This window comes from Podarcis tiliguerta, assembly GCF_965153285.1.
Source record: "Podarcis tiliguerta genome assembly, chromosome: 7".
Classification (NCBI taxonomy): Eukaryota; Metazoa; Chordata; class Lepidosauria; order Squamata; family Lacertidae; genus Podarcis; species Podarcis tiliguerta.
The window spans coordinates 58,503,361-58,524,533 of NC_139540.1; the positions used below are offsets into that span (position 1 = coordinate 58,503,361).

Below are 21,173 nucleotides of genomic sequence, written 5' to 3' on the forward strand. Positions count from 1 at the left end.
TTGAATCAGACTTTTACAAAATATTTTGTAGCCTGCTTCACCACAGTTGGAATCCTGACAGAAATTTGCTGTAATCATTACACATGGCAGGAATTTTAATAAAGCTCATTTAATCATTATCTTATTCAATTTAACACAGCTGTGCAGGTGGCTAAAAATGGAGTTGCACAAAAACCAAATTATTTGTATTGTATAAGAAAAAATAACTGGCACTACAATCTACACACGGCCAGTGAAACAATATTTATATTGGACCAACAAGTGAGACCTGAATTAGGATCAGACATCGTTGCTTAAAATGTAGGGATTGAACTCCTTGATGATGGGGTATCTAGTAAGAATGGGATATCTAGTACCACTAGCCCAAAATAGCTTTAGACTTGGGTTTTTCCAGCTATGCTGTGCCCCACTCCCACCTGTCATACCTCAGTTAAAACTGGGTGTGGGGTATGGCATGAGGAGTAAAAGAAAGTAAGAGCATTTCACTGGGTGTGCTCAAATTCTTAAGTAGCAAATTGGATCCCAATCATAAGGTGCACACACATACATGTACGTGCGCACACACACACACTCACAAATCTTAATTTCCTTGATAATCAAGCTCTTAGAATAAAGTGAATGGCAAGTGTTCTTTAAATAGCCAAGTTCTGGCAACATTCAGCATTACCCAAGCAGATTTTTGCTTGTGCAGCAGAACTTCCCCTTCTCTCCTCCCACTTGCAATCCCTCCCTAAAAATCTGCTCTGGAGGGTTGGTGAAACCCTCCAGAGCAGATCTTTGGGGTGCACAGGGGAGTGCAGGGGAGGCAAGAGGAAAAGGAATACTCATTGCACAAGTGGGCAGGCATTTATTAACTTGTCATGCCTTTGTTTAAAATGCAGAAGTAGTAACTGTAAATCTTTACAATTTTAGCAGGACTCTGAGGATGATGATGAGTTGGAGGCCATTAACAAGAAGCCTTATGTGCCCGAAGAATTTGCTGACTTCAGCGTCTACAATGCCAGCTTGGAAAACAGGGAATGGTTATCCTCTAAAGGAGACTTTGTAAACTCTCGTGTTGTTGAAAAAGAAGTATCTCGTAGTCCTACCACTAGCAGTATTACTAGTGGCTACTTTTCCCACAGTGCCTCTAATGCTACTTTGTCTGATATGCTTGTTCCCTGTAGTGATAGCACAGATCAATTAGCCAATCAGATGAGGGATTTGGATTCTAATGACCATTCTGTAGCCCATCTAACTCATGATTTAAGACCTTCAAACAAGGAGACTTCAGAACCAGAAAGAGACTTGGCAAAATATAAGGTGCTCATGTCACCAGTTAAAGAAAATAGTGCCTTAGCAGCAGAGATTCCAATGTATGAAAGTACTACTACCATTCCCACACAGTTACAGTGCACAGGTTTGGATTCCTCAGCTAATAAAAACACACCACATGGGATTGAATTTCCATTTCGAGAAGCAACAGTTGAACACACTTCAAATGTTTTTGAGGATCACGCCTTTACAGAATTCATGGGTGCTGAAGATGGAAAGGAACTTGAATGTTCTGTAGGTCCACAGTTCTGTTCCAGCAGCTCTTCTAGTCAAAAGAAAAAGGTCGCAACAGCTGGAACGAATTGTGCCTCTGGTTTCTCAGATAATATTTACAACCAGGACAATCCTTTGAGCCATTTGCAATCTGCACCAGTGGGATATCAGCGGTCAAACAGTACTGAAAATCCTTCATTGTCTGTCAGAATAAAAGAGGCTTCATATTGTCAGATGTATGCAGACTCTTTCCTAGCAGGTGACTTCATTGGAAAAAATCATCTAAATGTCTCTCATTGTGAAGATGTTACTTCTGAAGAACACCCTTGTTGGCTGGAAGTGGGGGAACAAGTGTATATTGGTAGTAACAAGCCAGGCATAGTAAGATATGTCGGTCCTGTTGATTTTTCATCTGGTACCTGGGTTGGCGTTGAATTACATTTTCAAACAGGTAAGATATGGTCCTTTCCATTATATATTTAGAATCCTAGATACAAGTTGTCTGGTGATATTTGTATAACCCAGTATTTTAGAACTGGAGAAGTCCAACTGGTGAAATTAGTAATGCCTGTTTACTTTTATTCATTTACATCGCACCTTTCTTCTTTCATGAAACTCAAGGTAGCACACACAGGCATTTCATTGGGGACCCCAGAGGATGGGGTGCAAAGTGGGGTTGGGTCCAAACCCTGGGATAATTGGTCAGAAAGACTGTTGTAATCAAAGCTAGTTGATAAAGAATAGAGAAAGCTGCAGCGTATCTACTAGTACCAAGCAGATGATTCCATCACCATGGGTGTAGAGCGTTGATGTGCAGTGAGGAGCTGTCAAATACTATTCCAATACTGGCCCAATCTGCATGTCACAGTAAGTCTTCATTTGTCTTAAATCATGGTTTAATTGGATGCGTGTGTCTCCCCTGCCTTGTTTCAAACAAGGAATACTATGGCTTATTGTGTTTTCAAACAAACCACAAATAGACTAGACTCTAGTCACAAATTTCTTGCAAGCTCTTCTCATAAGATAATCAAATATAGCCATACCTCTCTAAAACATCTTTAATTCCAACACTTTTTCTTACAATTTTTAATGATTAAATAAATGAATTTAATCAAGATTATCTCACTTTATGTTTTGGACCTTAATTCACCATATGAGAGGGAAACATTGATAAAAAACTGAGGCAAGAAAATAAACCATCAGCAGCAAGTCAGAAATATACCAAGTATGGGGAAGGGGAAGAAACTGCACAAAGATCTGCATGGCAGAAGAGAGGCACTTTCACAATTAAACCATGCTTCAATACAAACAGACTTATTGTGTCATGCAAACGAGCCCATTGATTGCTACTGCATATCAGAGACTTTCAAAGATATTAAGATGTATTTGCATGTCACAATACTCCCGGGATACTTGCACAACCAGGGAATTTTATTTTAGAGAAGATTCATTAGTAAAATTGACAGCTGAAGATGTTGAGAACTGGGAACAGGACTTTTCGCATAGGTTCCTTTAGTTAAGGACAGAAGAAATTTATCCATAAAATCATGCAGTGCTTAATGGTCAGCAGCAGCAGAAAAATAAGCAGCTGAAAATATGCCCAGACTGCTCATGGACACTTATATAGGGCACTGGTTACTAAAAAGTCACAGAAGAATCAGAATTGCAGAGTTGGGACCCAAGGGTCATCTAGTCCAATCCCCTGCAATGCAAGAATCCCAACTATAGCATCACTGATGGCCATCCAGCCTCTGCTTAAAATTTTAAAAAGAAATGTATAGGTCATTCAAATATAGTGCACAATTGTTTATTAAATTGGTATGATGCACAACAATTGATGTGACCAGGCAAAAGCAGCATCATATATTTCTATAAATTGCTGAAGTCTCTTTTCCCATTAAGATCATAGAGGAGCTGCTGTTCAACCAATTGGCTCATGAAGGAGTTGAGTAGGAATTGCAGCTTCCAATTTTTCAGAACAAACCACTTTACATACTGCAGAAAATATGAGTGCCACAATATGTCAGTTGCATCTAATTTTGTGTCATTTCAATGCGCCCAGATGATACAGTTGGCTGAGGCTCTTGTGTGTGTTTTCTGATCACATGCTTCATCCCTTTTGTGATGTTTTTTGTGCTTCCACCAAATATATAATGCTTGAGGCTTACATCTGATCAACCATGAGTAACACTTACCGTTACTTCCTCTTAACCAACTGGTTAGTACAACACAGTAAAGAGTGAACCTTTGTAAGCATTAACCAGGTGAAGGCTAGTATCAGTCTCTATGTTTTAATAAAGATTTAATAATTCCTCCATGGGATCAAACAAACAAAGATTTAATAATTCCTCCATGGGATCAAACTTCTGTTAATTCTTACTGGAATTATTTGTGCTTATTTAAGGGAAACATGATGGAACTGTAAAAGGCAGAGAGTACTTCCGCTGCAAACCACGACATGGGATATTTGTTCGTCCTGAATGTGTCACTAAAACACCAGCTCCAACAAAGATATGCAGTAGCAGTTCACGATCTCAGGTATCATCCACCATGGACACACGGAAGAGTTCAGTTCTGCAGAAGTCACCCTCTTCCAAAGCAGAGGCAGAATCCTTCTGTCAATCAGGAGATGCAGCAGCTTCTGCTTTTTCTAGAAAACAGGAGATCAGGAAGTCTTGGATTAACTGAAGCTGCAGTTTTGTTCTTGTTTTTGCACTTGCTGCACACATCACTGTGTAGACATATTTTCAAAGTAATTGTATAGTTTTTAATTTGTTACTGAATGTTTGAGTCATGGGCATAATTCTCTGGTTCTTTTTAAAAAATAAGTAATATATATATATTGAGTGTGTATCATTTGCCTGCCTAAAGGCAAACATGGCTTACACACTAAATTAAAGTCAGGCTGAAATCCTAAATTCTCTTACCTGGGAGCAAGCCCCATTGAACTCAGTAGGTTTACTTCTGAATTGAAATGTAAAGGATTGTGCTTTTTGTAAATAAAACTGTGAGGTACTTGACCATTTGCTACTTAACACATTAGATCATACAAAATATTGTGTGGGAGGGCAATGGGATGTAAATATGTATCTGAGGGGAAATCTACCATATGCTGTTACTTACCAAAGAACATGTATTAGAATGATACACTTGCTGTTTATATCTTGGGTTGTATTGTATATGTTTGTTTTACTTGATAGCTTGGTGCCATATTTCTACAAGTTAACACCAGGCACCACGCTGCCTTATATCCTGTGTTTATTAAGCACACTGAAGAGACTGCTATCATTTTTGTTTTCTATTTTGTCTTCCTATAGGCCTGCCACTGTGCCAATTTGACATTTATTGAAAACATTAACAATGCCTAAAGTTTATGTGTTGGGCATTTTTCATGTGCCAACCAGGTAATCTGGATGCAGAAACAGTATTACTGCAAAGGAGAAGGTGGACAAAATTTTCAACAAATGGCTTTTTTTTTTTTTAAATAGGGGAAATGCAAAGCAGCAGTAGTGGATCACAATTACAAATCATGCACTGTTTGTTACTGGCAATGACCAATCTCAGATGAAATGTTCAGAAGTGATTTAATCTGTAAAGTTCATTTTTAATTGTGGATTTGTATTATGTGTTCGAAATGTTGGGGAACTATTCCATGTATAGATACTGTCTTGAATATTTGTAAAGTAGAAAATGGTAAAAAGGAAATATAAGAATGGCCTGCTGTATTCTTTATATTTTAGAAAGAAACTGAGATAATGGGACCTTACAGACAAGTTGCTGCTGTTCTTCGATTTATATGTATAGTAAGCTAACTCCTAGTATTTTGCAATTACTGTAAAGTGTAATTTATATTATATTTCTGCTATACTGTATTTAATTGGTACAGAACATTTGTGTGTTAGAATACAGATGGTTTACTTCAGATTTTATAAATGTTTCTGCCTATTTGACTTCATATTCTGTAATATAAGACTTGAACAGATATATTGCTTAATTGGTTACTAATTCATAGCTTCACATATGCTGCATTTACCTTTTATATACATTCTGAAAAGCTAATACAGTATTAAATGAGGTATCTTCATCACCGGTCTCATCAAAAGCCCCTGCCAGGTAGTAAATGTTCTTCACATAAATTATGGGAAATATATAATGCTTGATACTTTCAGTTTATGAATTGTTCAGATTATTAATATGGCTACAATTCCATTAGCAGTTCTTTGTACCAACAATAAATTTAGCCATACTTCTTTTCTATATTGGCTGCAACATCAGTGTAATGTGGAGTAAACTACTACTGTTCATTACACTAGCCATATTTGGATGTTGCATTAAACTGACCTGAATAATTCTAACATTTTTCGGAAACTCTGATACTCTCCTTTTCTCCTTCCATGCATCCAGGAGGCATTTGGAAACTTTTGGTTTTGGTTAAGTATGGTTTGTCTTGTTCAGATGTGACAAACTCTGGATAATTGGCTTATTTTAAATGTCAAATAAATATTTGTAAAACTGGCTTATTTAAACAAACCAGAATTAATGATAAGCATATTTCATAGTTTAGACGATTCAACAAGCTGTGGTTAACTGAAAGTAGAAGTGAACATTTCTGAAACCCTCCTAGCCATGTGTGGGGTAGAGGGAAGACTGTCGTCTTGTTCATGTCTTACTAAACTATACAGTGGTACCTCGGGTTACATATGCTTCAGGTTACATACGCTTCAGGTTACAGACTCCGCTAACCCAGAAATAGTACCTCGTGTTAAGAACTTTGCTTCAGGATGTGAACAGAAATTGTGCTCCAGCGACGCAGCGGCAACAGGAGGCCCCATTAGCTAAAGTGGTGCTTCGGGTTAAGAACAGTTTCAGGTTAAGAACGGATCTCCGGAACAAATTAAGTACTTAACCCAAAGTACCACTGCAGTTTGGATGCATTTGGATGTCAAGCATACTGTGATGAAGTCCTTTATTGCTGAAATAGATTGCTTTTTGAGAAGGTAGGTGTGAATACATCAGTATAAAGCACAGTTCTACTGAAACACAAAAATATTTTGTAATCTGTAATAAATATTCAGAGAGTACTGCAAATTATAGAATGATGACTGCTTAAGTGATCTTAATGTTCAGATTACTTGAGCATGTTTCTAAGCCTGATTTTGGCAGAAGTCTTCAAAGTGCCATATAATTTGTGCACACAATTCTATTTATATTATGCAGAGCTGGGACTTTGTTAAGAGCTTTAGATAAAATATTGTCAAATTACTACACTACATGAAAGATTGCTTTTAGTTAATGTACCAGTTATGTTTTTCACTCAACCTGTCTCATTAAAGCATACACAATAATTTGTTTTGTTGGAATAGGTAACCTATGTGTTTTTTTTAGTCTTGAGGCTGTTGGTCCATTAGGGGGCAAAGGTTGGGGGGGGGGACATGCTAAACAAAAAAATATATATGACCATTTAACAATTCAAAAATAATGTCCCAACAAATTCTAATTCAGAGTTTACAGACTTTGTGAACATCATCCTCTTCATTTTTTTGTTTTCATGCAAAAGTTGACAATTTGCAGCTATGAGACAGCAGAAGCCAAACAATGTCCCACTGTCCTTGAAACAATTGAGTCTGCTCCTTTAGCTGTGTTTATCTATGACTAATACAGATTCATTTCAACTAGATGACTTCCATTTTAACTAAAATGTGGTGTCCGGTAACCTACTACCCTAAAATAGGGTTGCCATATTTCAAAAAGTAAAAACCAGGACACCCCAAGAGTTGATGAGCTTTATTTAGGAAAACACCAAAAGATCCAGGACTTGCCTAAGATCCAGGACAAAGCCTTTGAAATCCCATTAATGGGACATATGGGACAGCCCTAACTAAATGTACAATCTTTTCTACATAATTCAGATTTTCATAAAGCATTCATGTAATTCTGCATCAAAAGTGCTTGGCTATTCAGAAACTTCAGATCCTATAGCACTGCTCTTTGTTAGTATTTATCTACTTAAAGATGTTAGAGCTGGTTCCCATTTCACTGATTAAAGCTTTAGTCTAAATAGATAGGGACTAAGCTTCCATGTGTAAAATGCAAAATTTCAGCAACCTTCATCCTAGTCTGAACTTCCAAGTGTTTTATTTTAGCTTTGGTATTTTTGAAAGACCAGCCAGTCAGAGTAAAGTGGCTGACTCTCTGGGACAGAGACCTAGTATTTGGTCCCTGTCTTCTTCAGCCCTTAACTGTCAGGGATCCTTTACCTTAGGGACGCGGGTGGTGCTGTGGTCTAAACCACTGAGGCTCTTGGGCTTGCTGATCAGAAGATCAGTGGTTCCAATCAACATGATGGGGGCCCCGTTGCTCAGTCCCAGCTCCTGCCAACCCATAGCTGTCAACTTTTCCATTTTATTGCGAGGAATCCTATTCGGAATAAGGGAATTTCCCTTTAAAAAAAATGAAAAGTTGACAGCTATGTGCCAACCTAGTAGTTCAAAAGCACACAAAAAAGTGCAAGTAGATAAATAGGTATCGCTCCGGCGAGAAGGTAAATGGCATTTCCGTGTGCTGCTCTGCTTTCTGTGTTCTGTTGCGCCAGAAGTGGCTTATGCTGGCCACATCCATGGAGGTGGGATGGATGAAGAAGAGAAACTGAGCTTGAATCCTAACAAGACAGGCACTATGGGAGAGTGGTTCCCATGTGAGAGAAATTGGTCCACTGCCTGCCCTGGATGGAGTTGCACACCCCCTGAAGCAGCAGGTATGGAATTTGGCAGTGCTTCTGGATTATTGTTATCAAGCAGGCATCTTCACTGTACTCTTTTACGTGCCCACTTTAAACATTTTTGCTTTGTCTACCCACACATGTAGAAGTTATAGCTATTGTTGATTTTAATCATATGTTTAATACCTGTTTTTAACACTCCCCCCCCCCCCCAATAATTTAATGGTTTACATGTAAACTGCTCACCAACACATTCGGGCTGTAAATCTTTCAGTATTGAGCGAAGCAATATGAATCCCTATACAGTATTTGCATAAACTTTCAGATCTTTAACCAGGCCTTTTTGGCTGAGTCACAACTTTAAAAATGTGCTGGGGAGTGGTTTATTCAGTGACTTGTTTCTTGTTTTTTCTTTAATTACGCATTTCGTTGGTTTTCATATTGTGATTTTATGCTGCAACCGCCCCGAGACCAGGGCGGTATACAAAGAAGGATTAATAATAACAATGTGCTTGTTTCCAACGTAATTGTAAAACGTGTTTTTTAAACTGTAAAACGCATCGATTTCAAAAGCCTCTGGGAGCGAGTTCTAACGCGATTTCCAATGCAACCCTATACGTGCCAATGAAGAGGAGGGGGCGGGTGGGCTTTGCCTCCACAGCGCCCGACCCCTCGGGCACCATAGTAACCTCTCATCAGGCCCGGAGCCGGGAGAGGGCGACGTGCCGGGCTTCACGCAGGCCTCTCTCCTCGCGCCCCTCGGAGGCCGCTCCGGCGGCTGGGCCCTCCCTTCGCCTCGCCTCGCCTCGCCCGTCGTCGCCGCTCCTGTTCCTGCTGCTCGGCCTGGCGGGGCGGGACCTCACGAGGCGGGCGGCTGGGTTGCGGTGCTGGCGGTGGTGAGTAGCGGCGGGCCGAGGGCGAGGGGCGCAGGTGAGGGTCTCAGGCCCTCGGGGAGCGGCTTCTCCGCTGCTTTCCTCGGCCAGCTGCCTTTCCCTCCGTGGCGACGGCGGGCCTTGCGCCTTTCCCCTCCGTTCCTTAGTAACCTTCAGGGCGGAATAAACACATGGGAGAAAACAATTTTCCTCGCCCCGATATTCACGGAAGCCACCAGGAAGTGCATGTGTATTTGTATGTATATACATACGTGTGTGTTTGTATACATTGTGAGTATAGGAGCCTATACTCCGTAGGGACTGAGGTCCCTTCGCCGCCACCCCTAATATTTGAGGGGGCTGCCCACCCCTAAAGTTGATGGGCATTGCCATTCCAATAGTGTGTGTGTGTGTGGTGTGTGTGTGTGCGTGCAACGTCATGTAATCGATTATGTGGGGTGGGACTTACCTGTCCTCCCTCCCCCCCCTCAATATTTTATTCAAGTTGGCACCCCTGAATGTGTGGCGGTGGGGTGTGTGTTATCCCCAGGCCTCTTCCTTCACTCTTTCATCAGGAACAGAAAATGCTCTAATAAAAGGCATGGTGCTTCTCGTTGTGTCCCCCCCCCCTTACCCCCTCTCATTTTACATCGAAAGGGGTCCATCAGCTGCATAGATCCTAAATTTAAAGGGGCGCTTATGTAAAAAGAAAAAGGGCTTCCTAGGCTTGGCTCTGCAGATCCAGGTGCTGTTACTTCTTTTTTGTGTATGTAGCTAAAGAAACCAGATCCAGGTGCTGTTACTTCTTTTTTGTGTATGTAGCTAAAGAAACCAGATCCAGGTGCTGTTACTTCTGTTTTGTGTATGTAGCTAAGGAAAGTTTTTTCCAACCCGATATATAGTCAGTTGAGACTGGATTTCAGCATAGGTCTTTGTGGTCCAGTTTCAGAGGCAAGCATACCAGTGCTAACATGGATCTCCAGGTATTGCTCTCTTTTTTCTTAGCAGCATTATGTTTTTATATCCTGCCTTCCAAATAATTCAGGTGGTTTCCCATCCAAATACTAAGTAGATTCAGGCTTACTTGGCTTCAGGTGGCATTGTTTCACATCCAGAATATGCCCCACTCTGGCCTCTGCCATGTACCTCCCCCCACCCCCACCCTAAACTTGAAACAAACTGTTTGGGATGTAACCTTGCTACTGTTAAAAATGCTCTGTTCTTAGTACATAATGTTTTGAGAGCAGAAATGCCCAAGTCCTGGTGAATGAGACTTTATTAAATATGGTGAAACTGTTCTCATCTGTTATATGCTATCTGGCATCCTAAGTATCATTAGCTGGAGATCTTTGTAGTAAGCAAACCTTCAGAGTTTGTTTTGATCCAATTTGCCTAGCCTAGAAAGAACTGAATGGCTCAACTAATAGTTTTTAAAATGTTCTAGCAGCTTGTATAAATCGGTACATAATAGTATTGCCGTCAGACAATAGACAAGGTTTTCCAGAACGAGGCATCTCTCTCGGGAACATCAGGTTAGGAAGCTTGGTAGAGTTTTTGTATGTAAATCAATCAAGATGGGGAAATTGCAACTCCTGGTTTCTGTGAAATGTGACAAATATGGCTGGAGAATATCCAGTTGAAAGGAATATGTAATTAAAAACTTTGCTTACACAGGCAGTTTAGGACTACAAGAGAATTCCTGTTTACAATGGAATTTTAATAGTCCAAGTGAATTTAAAATACATACTGTATTGTGTTGTAGAAAACCTCTTGAGAATCATCTCATATACTTTGTTTAATCCATGCCCCAGAGTAAAATTGATTAAAGAACTCGAGGACAAAATGCTAAACATTTGTTTACCTTAATTTGGCACCACTCTTGTCAAAGGCTAGGTTAAAGAACAGAGCCTCTCTGCTGTGGCCTGCAATTCAAAGTCCACATTCTTCAGTTTAGCAGCAATTGCAACTAGCAACAGACACACAGAAGTGTAGATAGTCTTCTTTCTTCCCCTTCTAGCCCTAAAGCAGTTGTCAGTACCATGAGTGTTGCTCTTCTACCACTCATGCTGACCTTCCTGTTAGAATCTTCCCTCAGCTAAGTCTCCAGCTGTTAAGCTAAAGTGTATTGCAGAAATAGCTCTCTCTTTCTGAGCACAGTGGCAAGTATTTAAACAACCCAATGAGGAAGCAGGACACTAATCACAATGGAAGTGGGGTCCCAGATAACTCCAGAGGCCGATGGAGTTTCCTTTGCCATCTTGTCAAATACATTCAGATTTTTAAATTTAACTTTCTTCCATGTTAGGACCGTAAGGAATCCTGATGAATCTTTTCCACTTTACCACAAGAAGGCTGGTTTCTCAAGTATATTGTGGACTGAAACCTGCTTCTTCCAAGAAACAAAGGACGTGCTTTGAAATGGCCCGACCAAGTTCAAGTAAGATAAGATTCTGCCCATGGTGTATATTTGTTTTCGTGTCCACACACAATATGATTTCTGTGAACTGATTATTTTTGTTCCTGTTGTAAATAATGAATCTTGAACTCTTAAAAGTTTGAAACCTTCCATTTGAATCACTTGGGTTTGGAGAGATATGTTGGTGAAGATGATTGTACAGATGATGAGATTTGTTTAATTACTCCTATTTTTTTAAAATGTAGCTTATTAAATACAAGGGGACATTAAGGAGATATTAAGGAGACATCTATTCACCTTCCTGTTTAAGAGTAGAACTGCATGCTGTCTTTACAAATGTGTGTGCCTCAAGTCCATCGGTGGAAAAAGGGAGTAATTGTGAGGGAGGCTCTGTAAAAGGAAAAATTCTCCTGTACAAATATTTCCCAACAGCTGGGCTTTCTTCTGCTTTTAGAGCCCAGCTAGCTCTAACAAAAAAATTAAAAAGATGGAGGAGGGAGAATATTTGTGTTCCTCATAATGTGCAACAGGATATTACCAATGTGAGACAGCTTATTTTTTTTCAATGTCTGGAAATTCTGTAAGTTGCTAATTCTTTATTTCTAAATCCATTTGAGATTGGTCTTGCTGTTATGGTTCAACATAATTTGTGGTCCTGCTGCTTTTCTTAAATCTGTACTGCATTGTGTTAGCCATGAATATAGAAATGTAATCATAACGGGAGGTAACCCAGAAGGCCACTAACTTGTGATCCTAAGAAGGCATCACTAATTTTACAAGAATAAATCAGTTAAAATAGTTAGATCCACACAAAGGAGCTCACCCGTACAACTTTCATTTTTTAAACTTATTTTTTACATTTAAATGCCTTAAATAAAACAAGAAGTTGTATTCTGTTATGTTTAGACAAGAGTCTGTATAACCAAGTACTTCAGTTTTGAATATCAGCAGGTCAGGTCTTGTTTCTAAGCACTTTCTAGTTTTGCTATGTAAGATTCCTCAATGAGCTGAAATGGAGGCCTCATAAAGCAAAGCATACATTCCATTTTATTTAATTTTTAATCATGAACTGCCTAACCTTTAAAGATCAATAGGGTATATACTTCAGTACACCGAGTTGCGTCATGAATGAAATTATTAATGCGCTACAGTTTTGCTTTTAAAAAAACCCTCCGTTTTAGGACTCATCAAACTCTTAAATGTTCCCAGGGTCAACACATAAACATAATTTTGTGTCAGACATGTCTTCTGATTATGGTCTGCAGAAGTTTTAAGATACAAAATTTAAGCACAGGCAAAACTAGTCAAGCTCAGAGAGACTGATTTGTCCAGGTCATCCATTCCAGACCTCTTTAAAGCTGAGGAGTTTCAAACTTTGGTTTTCCACTTTCAGATAAAAAATAGCTTTTGTATGTGCTTAAAATGTGTCATTTAGAAATAAATCTGACTTTTTCATCTTCTCTTTTTTTTTAAAGGTATGGCTGATTTTCGAGAAGTATTTGCTAAAGCAAAGCATATAGCTATTATTACAGGGGCTGGTGTCAGTGCTGAGAGTGGTGTTCCGACCTTCCGAGGTGCAGGGGGCTACTGGAGGAAATGGCAAGCTCAGGTGTGTGCTACTGACCCTTTTCCCCCCCAGGATGCTAGATACTGCTACTTAATAGCCTTTAAGTGCAATTCTACACATATTTACTCATAACTAAACCCTGCTGAGTTTAATGAGGTTTGCTCCCAAATAAGCATAGGACTGCAACCCTAGTAGCTTTGAGGGAATGTAAGGACATAGTTTTATTTGTTTATTAAAACGTTTATTTCTCTCCTTTTCGTCAGGGAGACCAAGGTATTGCATATGGTCCTTCCTTTCCTCATTTCATCCTCACAACAACCCTAGGAGGTAGTTAAGGCTCGGAGATACTGGCCTGGTTTGCACAACATGGTAAACCAAACTATGGCTTAGTTCAGGTTGTCTATTGTAGCTATAAAGTCATCTTGTAGAGTTGGTTCCAAAATAGTGATTTCAGGCTAAATAAGTATCTGCTAGGTCAGAGCTTTTCAAACTTCATATTGGTGACACACTTTTTAGACACGCATCATTCTGTGACACAGTAATTCAGCTTTACTATAAGCATACAGGGAGCGTTCGTGGGACACACCTACACACTGCAGCCAACACACTAATGTGTCGCGACGCACAGTTTGGAAAGCTCTGTTCTAGGTGTTCCTGCTAGATATCAGGTTATACACCTAGGATTCTAGGATAAAGAAACAATTGTCTACAACCCATTTTTAAGAATGTAAAGTCTGGCTGCGGTCCAAATCGGTCCCACGCCTTAAACAAAACACACAGATTTCCAGATAGGCAGAAATTAATAGAAACTGGCAGTCTTTATATTGGCCAAGCTAGGGATTGATTTTGGTTGGCATGTTAGATAAAAGACAAAGTACCATATTTTTCGCCCTATAGGACGCACTTTTCCCCCTCCAAAAATGAAGGGGAAATGTGTGTGCGTCCTAAGGGGCAAATGCAGGCTTCAGGAAGCTATCCCCCCAGCCCCGCAAGCTCAGAGAGCGATGGAGAAGCTGTGCACAACTTCGCCATCGCTCTCGGACCCATTCTGGGGGCTGGGGAAGCCTGAGGGCTGGGGTCGGGGGAAGCTCGGGCTTCCCCCGCCCCCAGCCCCGCAAGCTCCGGGAGTGATGGCGAGGTTGCGCAACCTTGCCTTCGCTCCTGACCCCCAGCCCTGAGGCTAAAAACGAAGCCAGGACAGCGAGCAGGATCCATCCTGCTCACTGTCATGGCTTCTTTGCTCTTTGGGGCTGGGGGGGGGAATTTCCTCCCCTTTATTTCCCCCCCCCCAAAAAAAAGTGCGTTCTATGGGCCGGTGCACCCTATAGGGTGAAAAATACGGTAGTTACTGTACAAAGTGGTTATATTTACAGTGGCAGAAAAACTAGAGGGGATTTTGTGAAGCTGAATGCATTTCAGTGTTATAGCAACACTCTGATCTAAATGTTGCATTGTATGAAACCCCTATTGATTGGCTTCTCAGTTCTGAATTGTTAAGTAGTGTTCTGATCCCATGTTTTATATTGTTCAATTGAGTTTCTGTTTTGTTATTGTGTGTGATATAAAACAAATAAAGGGTGGCACTCATCTAAGTTTTACCCTTGAGTAGATTCAATGAAATTAATGAACACAACTAAGTTAGATCTGTTAATTTCAGTGAGTTTTCTCCGAGTATAACTTAATTTAATACCACCCAAAAGATTTACCTCGATCTAGATTACTCCATTGTTGTCTGTGAAGTACTGAACACACTGGAACACAGTATATAAATGCCAAATATTGTGCTTATGGCTGCTTGCAAATGAATGTGAGGCTTTATAATCAGGTATGGGCGTTCTATTGACAAAGCAACAAATGATTCCTCCCCCTCTACCCCACAGGAACTGGCTACTCCAGAGGCTTTTGCAAGGAATCCCTCTAGGGTGTGGGAATTCTACCATTACCGTAGAGAGCTCATGATGAGTAAACATCCAAACCCGGCACACACTGCCATAGCAGAGTGTGAGGCCAGGCTAAGCAAGCAAGGAAGGAGTGTTGTGGTTATCACGCAGAACATTGATGAGCTCCACAGAAAAGCAGGAACAAAGCACCTCTTAGAAATCCATGGTAAGGAATCCCCAGCAGTGTGTTACAGATATCTCATTCAGCTATCCTTTATAGATGTTTGTTGATATTTCCCATCATAAAGACATGGAAATTAAAGACCTGAGAATTAGCTACGATGGGACATTTTCCCTCCCATTTCCTCTCTCAGGTTTCTTTGAAGGCATGCACAAGATGGAACTTGCTTAATTGCAGCTGGAAGACTGAGGGTAAACATGTGATAGCAAAGAATTGTACCTGTATTTTTTCTTTACTGAATTAAAAGCAGAGGAGGGGTTTTGATTGGGAAACGATATTTGTTTTGTTGGAGGAAGTATTAAGCAGAAATGCTGCTTTAATCAAATTGGGAAACTGCATGGCTGCATTTCATTAAAAAAGAAAACACTGGGAAATTCAATAATCGTTCTCCTGTATAATGTGTAAATCAGCCTTGAAAGGCACATTAGAAATTGCCATAGAGGGTAGGAACTAAATTAGTAAACAAATCAGGGCCCAGAAGGTCATACACAGCCTTTCATATATGTACTAGCATGTTGAGGTATTTTCCTTTCCCAGTGAAACATCCTTTGTCCGATTGAGCTATTCTTGAAGGATGGGGGTCATTCAAGGGGCTCCATCAGAAGAGGAAAAATAGCAGTGCCCCTGCTTTAGGAATGGGATTCTGCAGATTCTGGCTGTAGTATTTAATTCACTTCTTTTAAGAAATTTGTTTGTTACTTCTACAAGGCATGACTTTTAGAATCTAGAAAAGTAGCCTCACTAAATCTGCTGTTGACTATGTACTTTGTAGAATTATAGAATGTCTGTGTGTATGACTTGTAGTCAGAGGAATAAATAGTTACTTGGGAAATGGTGAAAATTATTAACCTATGATATTTTATTTATTTTGGCTTGCCTTTTTGCAGCTCCTGTTGCTTAAACATTTCAGTAGTCTCCTTTGGCTAGCCAGTAGGTTGTTTCACTAATAAATGCTTTATAATATTCTTCCAGGCTCAAAGTGTTGAATTAGGCAATTTTCAGTTCTTGTAAGATGTATGAGAATCACACTGCTGGTATGACGTGTTAGAAGTTTTGTATTATCAATTGTGAAGTCCATGTTTAAAATATGGGATCGTTACTTACAGGTAGCTTATTCAAAACCCGATGCACCAGTTGTGGAACTGTGACAGCAAATCACAAGAGTCCAATCTGTCCTGCTTTGGATGGGAAAGGGTAATGGATCTGTGCTGTGTTACCTACAGTTTGTGTCTGTTGGCTCCTAATGTAGACATTTTCTCCTGTCAGATTAGGTGAACATTCAGTAGGTGAGATACTGCATACTTCATAGGGTGCTGATCCAGAGGGCCCTTCAACCTTTGGAAGGGGTTTTCCCCCCTGCAGGTGTGGGGGCTGATGCTTAAAGGGAATGATTAAAAGCTCCTGTCCTGCTCAAGAGTAGAGCTGCCTTTCACACCAGTCTGGATCCCAGTAATAGAGTTTAAGTAGTCTGCTCTGAGTAGGACCAGCATTGAATACCACTTGATGAGCAGGATTTACCTAACCAGGCCCATCAGCAGAAGCCTTGAACAATTATTTCTGCTTGCATATGGGGCTTTGCGTGCCACCCAAAATTGGCTCTTGGAAGGTTGGGAGAACCCCCAGAACAGTGCAGGGGAGCAGGAGAGGGGGATTGTTCCATCTCACAAGCTGTGGTGCTTGCACAGAAAAAAGAATTGGAAGAGCATGACATTGAGTTCCACCCCATGTGATGATGATGATGATGATGATTATTATTATTACACTTGCAATGTTCACAATCTTTATTTGCATTTATAGTGCTCCAGACCCAGATGCTGAGGACAGCCAGATTCCTGTAGAAGATCTTCCTCGGTGAGTGCTGAGCTGCTGAAGCATTCAAAAATTGCATGCAAAGGAGATGCTCTGTTACTTAACATATTGCAGCAGAATTTATAATAAACTAGATGAAGATTTTTAATTGCTTTGCTTTCTTCCCAGCTTAGTGGCGGTCTAACATATATCTCCATAATTTTTCTTGGCAGATGTGAAGAATGCAATGGCCTCTTGCGCCCTCATGTTGTATGGTTCGGAGAAACTTTGGATTCTGATATTCTTACAGAGGTTGAAAAAGAACTTGAGATTTGTGATCTTTGTTTGGTGGTAAGTGATTTTTGGTCTGTTTCTTTGTCTTTAATTTGTTAGAGCCTATAACTTAGTATCGGCTCATGCTTCCCAGGAAAGGATTCATGAAGTTAACTGTCAAATATAACAGACATGAAATGTCAATATTTTCACATAGCACAAGGTTGGGCATTTGAGTGGTCCAATTGAGTTGTTCAGTTGATGGCTCAAATATTGTCAATGAATGATCAGATCTTTTTAAAGCATTCATCGTATTAAAATAACAAGCTTCAACAGAGTTTAAACTTGTGGTGATTACAAAAGGAAATTAATTACCAATAAATGTGAAGTTCCCTTTGCATTGAGGCTCTTGTCATTTTTTGAAATTTACAGTTTCCAATAGAATTGGCAGGTTATCACATACCAGTGGCTTTCAGTGGTATATGTATAAATTATTTTACATTACCCACAATACTTATTTTAAGGGCACACAGAAACATCCTAAACTGTGCTAATCTTTGATCCAACCAGATATGTCTACAATGGTGTAATAGTAGTCATAGATAAAGGTAAAAGGTACCCCTGACCATTAGGTCCAGTCGCGGACGACTCTGGGGTTGCGGCACTCATCTCGCTCTATAGGCCAAGGGAGCTGCCGTTTGTCCGCAGACAGCTTCCATGTCATGTGGCCAGTATGACTAAGCCGCTTCTGGCAAACCAGAGCAGCCCACGGAAACGCTGTTACCTTCCCGCCGGAGCGGTACCTATTTATCTACTTGCACTTGACGTGCTTTCGAACTGCTAGGTAGGCAGGAGCTGGGACTGAACAATGGGAGCTCACCCCGTTGTGGGGATTCAAACTGCCGACCTTCTGATCGGCAAGCCCTAGGCTCTGTGGTTTAGACCACAGCGCCACCCACGTCCTGCAGCTGGTTTACAAACCCTTTTTTAAAAAAGATCAATGCAGTCCTCAAGCTATAGTATGATTAATGTTGAAAAGAGCGGTGCATGGGGAGGAGCCTGTAGGGCGCTCCCAATGTCTGGTTGAAAAAACGTGATAGCTGCACCAAGCCAAAGTTTTGGGCAGCTAGGTTAATGCTTATGAACCACTGCATTTTCTTCTCTTTCTCAGGTTGGAACATCCTCTATAGTATATCCTGCTGCTATGTTTGCTCCCCAGGTATCTGCCAGAGGAGTGGCAGTTGCAGAATTCAACATGCAAAGCACCCCGGCCACAGATAGGTTCAGGTAGCACCCTAATATTCTTTAGAACTAGTAAATGCCATTATCTGCAGAATTAATAAAAATGTAAAACCTGCCGTATCTAAAATGTTTGCTAGCAAAGGCAACGCAATTTTCTCACTTGCAGCCTAATCTGTAGACCAGCAAATTTGCCATTAAACTTCTTAAACTCCATAGAAATAAATGGGATATCAAACAAATGTAAAAGATTTACTGGTTTATGGAAGGGGGGATAGGTAAAAGGACTAACAATGTTCTGATATTTGCTTAGGGTTAGGGTTTTGGAATTATTTGCCGAAGTACAATTATATTTGATTAAATACTATTTATATCCTGATTCTGTTTCAGGTTTCATTTCTCAGGTCCCTGTGGTACCACGCTGCCCCCAGCACTTGCACGCCATGAAACTGAGATAATCTCATGAACATTTATCAGCAACACAGAGGAAAAAACCCAGCTGCTCATTCAGCAGGGTGCAAGCATAAGAGAAACGTGGGACTTGTAGAAAACATCATGCCTGCAAGTGAGCAATAGGATCTAAGGGTGACACTGAAGAAAATAGATCATGATTTTCCAGTTGGTTACAAGAATGAGCAAAGCAAAAGAGCTGTCATAGTCAAGGACAATGGATAAGCGGTTACATTTTTGTTAGACAAAAACGATTTATGTGAAATGAGAGCATAAAAATGCCAGCAGTTCAAAAGAAGACATTTGTGCCCTGCAATATTAGGCTACATATTTGGCAAATCATAATGGGGAGGGACTTCATCATGACCTTACACTTCTTTGTGTCTACACAAAATAATTTTATAAACCAACTGTAAAATTCTGAGAAAGGTAAGAGTAACCAGATGGGGCAAATGACAGCTTTTCATATAGTCTACACTCCAGTTTTTGTAGGAAAATGAACAAGGTGGTCTTTTTCATGAAGCAGTGCAATCCTCTTAAAAGGTTTACTTCCAGGATGGTGCACATTTCTTTGTGGTGATCAGTGTGAGAAAAAAATTAAAGGAACATAGGTAGCAGCATCCATGTGCAAAGTATACATGCTTAATTTCTTCTCGCTCTTGGACTTGTATGAATGTATCTGTGGGTTTGTTTTATTAGTCTTTTACTTGTTTTGTCACTAAGATAAACCAATGCTTTGTCTGTTTTGTTCCAAAGCAGTTTTCCTATCAAAACATCAATATGTATTAGCAGATCTCATTACAGTATATAATTAGTGCTGCATTAGATACCACACTAACCATGTTTGTACTTCCTCTCAACTATGATAAAACATCAGTAACTGGGAAATGGAATAGAACGCAATGCTGAGTTACTGTGAAACAGAACTTCCAACTTTTTGATTATAATATGGGTCTGCAGTTTCCTTTTTTTAATTTAATATTAATATATAATATATAGAAGAATTTTGGAGCAATCAGTGTGCTTCACATATATTATCATTATTCATTAATTGTAAGAGGCTTTGTCATGAGCAAAGTTTCTGGAGCTGCAAGGAATATAAGCTCTCTCAAAATTTGAAGTCAGTTTAAGCTAACATCCCCCAACCCCCATAAACAAATGGCCTAGAAGGGGAAGCCAGCAGGGCTTATGCTGGCACCATCTGGCAGAATGAGAAAGGAGTATAGCCTTGCACATGGTGCATTCATGCCAGTTTGGTGCTCAAAGATGTGCATCACCCTCAATCTTAGAACAATCATGTTGAAGAAATGTTAGATGGCAACTTCTTGCAGCGAAAGCTATAGAATGGCACTGGACTGGTGCCTTTTAAAAACGTAACAATTTGGGCAGCATTCTACATGGTTATATGAGAGCAAACACAATGGAATTTACATTTGGGCAAACATGGATAGGCTTGTGTTGTTTTAGAATATGCTTTTGCCACGTTTCTTTTGGCTAGTGCCTAAGCGCAGTTGCATTCTGGATATTGGAATCTTGGGCAGTGGGTCAGAAATGGAGCGGTTTCTGCTGCGCAGACGCCTTATGCGCTAACAATGCGAGGGGAAGTTATGTATGTGATTTGTACTGTTCTTTCACAAAAGAAAATAAACTACGTATTAATCTGAAAACAGAATCACTGGTATCTATTTGACTGAATCTCTTGGTTGCTGCGTATGGAACTCAGACTGCCCCTTTCACCTCTTGCTGCATTTTCCCTGTCCAGAGGCGGAATCCAAGCTTTAAGTGTAGCTGTGACTGGACACCAGGGTGTCCATCCAGAAGCATGAACAAATAGCACTTTCTGTTCTTTTTAACTTTGGTCCTGTTGTGTGGGCATGTGTGTTGGGGTGGGGTATTTGCTGTAACAATCCCGATGCACTGTTAAAGACACCCGTACTTCAGGGTGGGGGGAAGCTTGTGCTGAGAGGGGATTATGATCGCTTCGCTGTGCAAACTCAGCCTTAATGTTGCAAATTAAAGAGTCGAGGCTAGTTTGCTTTACTTATAAAATCCTCAGTGCAAACCTTCCTTAAGCTGCAGCAAAACCCGCCCCGATCCAGTAACTTGACTGCAGCAACGTTGCAACTGTCGCGGTTTTAAAAAATCACGTTTCCACAAGAAATAAGAACCAAGTTGGAAAGAGCAACAGATATATTACTGTGT

General features: G+C 40.3%; 2 protein-coding genes across 9 annotated transcripts in view; both read left to right on the forward strand.

Annotated features, from left to right (window-relative positions):
- The window catches only part of KIF13A (kinesin family member 13A), a 69,108-nt gene extending 63,648 nt beyond the window's left edge, over window positions 1-5,460 (forward strand). For 4 of the 5 annotated variants that reach the window (XM_083449258.1, XM_083449260.1, XM_083449259.1 and 1 more), the window contains 2 exons: window positions 913-1,978; window positions 3,932-5,460. In XM_083449258.1, coding sequence (XP_083305384.1) covers window positions 913-1,978; window positions 3,932-4,215 — 1,350 coding nt within the window. In that variant the 3' untranslated portion in view covers window positions 4,216-5,460. The remainder of the gene's footprint in view (window positions 1-912; window positions 1,979-3,931) is intronic. The other variant, XM_083449261.1, reaches the window with a different exon arrangement.
- Window positions 5,461-6,033: 573 nt separating this feature from the next.
- Window positions 6,034-20,643, forward strand: SIRT5 (sirtuin 5). 4 transcript variants are annotated; one of them, XM_083449619.1, is made up of 9 exons: window positions 6,034-8,281; window positions 11,423-11,554; window positions 13,009-13,142; window positions 14,981-15,206; window positions 16,328-16,415; window positions 17,019-17,072; window positions 17,243-17,360; window positions 18,454-18,569; window positions 18,912-20,643. In XM_083449619.1, the coding sequence occupies exons 2-9, from the start codon at window positions 11,440-11,442 to the stop codon at window positions 18,985-18,987; spliced, it is 927 nt and encodes a 308-aa protein (XP_083305745.1). In that variant the 5' UTR covers window positions 6,034-8,281; window positions 11,423-11,439; the 3' UTR covers window positions 18,988-20,643. The 4 variants fall into 4 exon arrangements, with proteins under 4 accessions (XP_083305745.1, XP_083305743.1, XP_083305746.1 ...); XM_083449617.1 differs by lacking the exon at window positions 6,034-8,281 and adding an exon at window positions 8,909-9,141; XM_083449620.1 differs by lacking the exon at window positions 6,034-8,281 and adding an exon at window positions 8,952-9,361.
- Window positions 20,644-21,173: the final 530 nt, after the last annotated feature.

Coding starts and splice junctions, on each gene's coding strand:
- SIRT5 (XM_083449619.1), top strand. CDS start 11,440: ATGAATCTTTTCCACTTTACCACAAGAAGGCTGGTTTCTCAAGTATAT. Junction 13,143..14,980: donor GGAGGAAATGGCAAGCTCAG/GTGTGTGCTACT, acceptor TCTACCCCACAG/GAACTGGCTACTCCAGAGGC. Junction 18,570..18,911: donor CCGGCCACAGATAGGTTCAG/GTAGCACCCTAA, acceptor ATTCTGTTTCAG/GTTTCATTTCTCAGGTCCCT.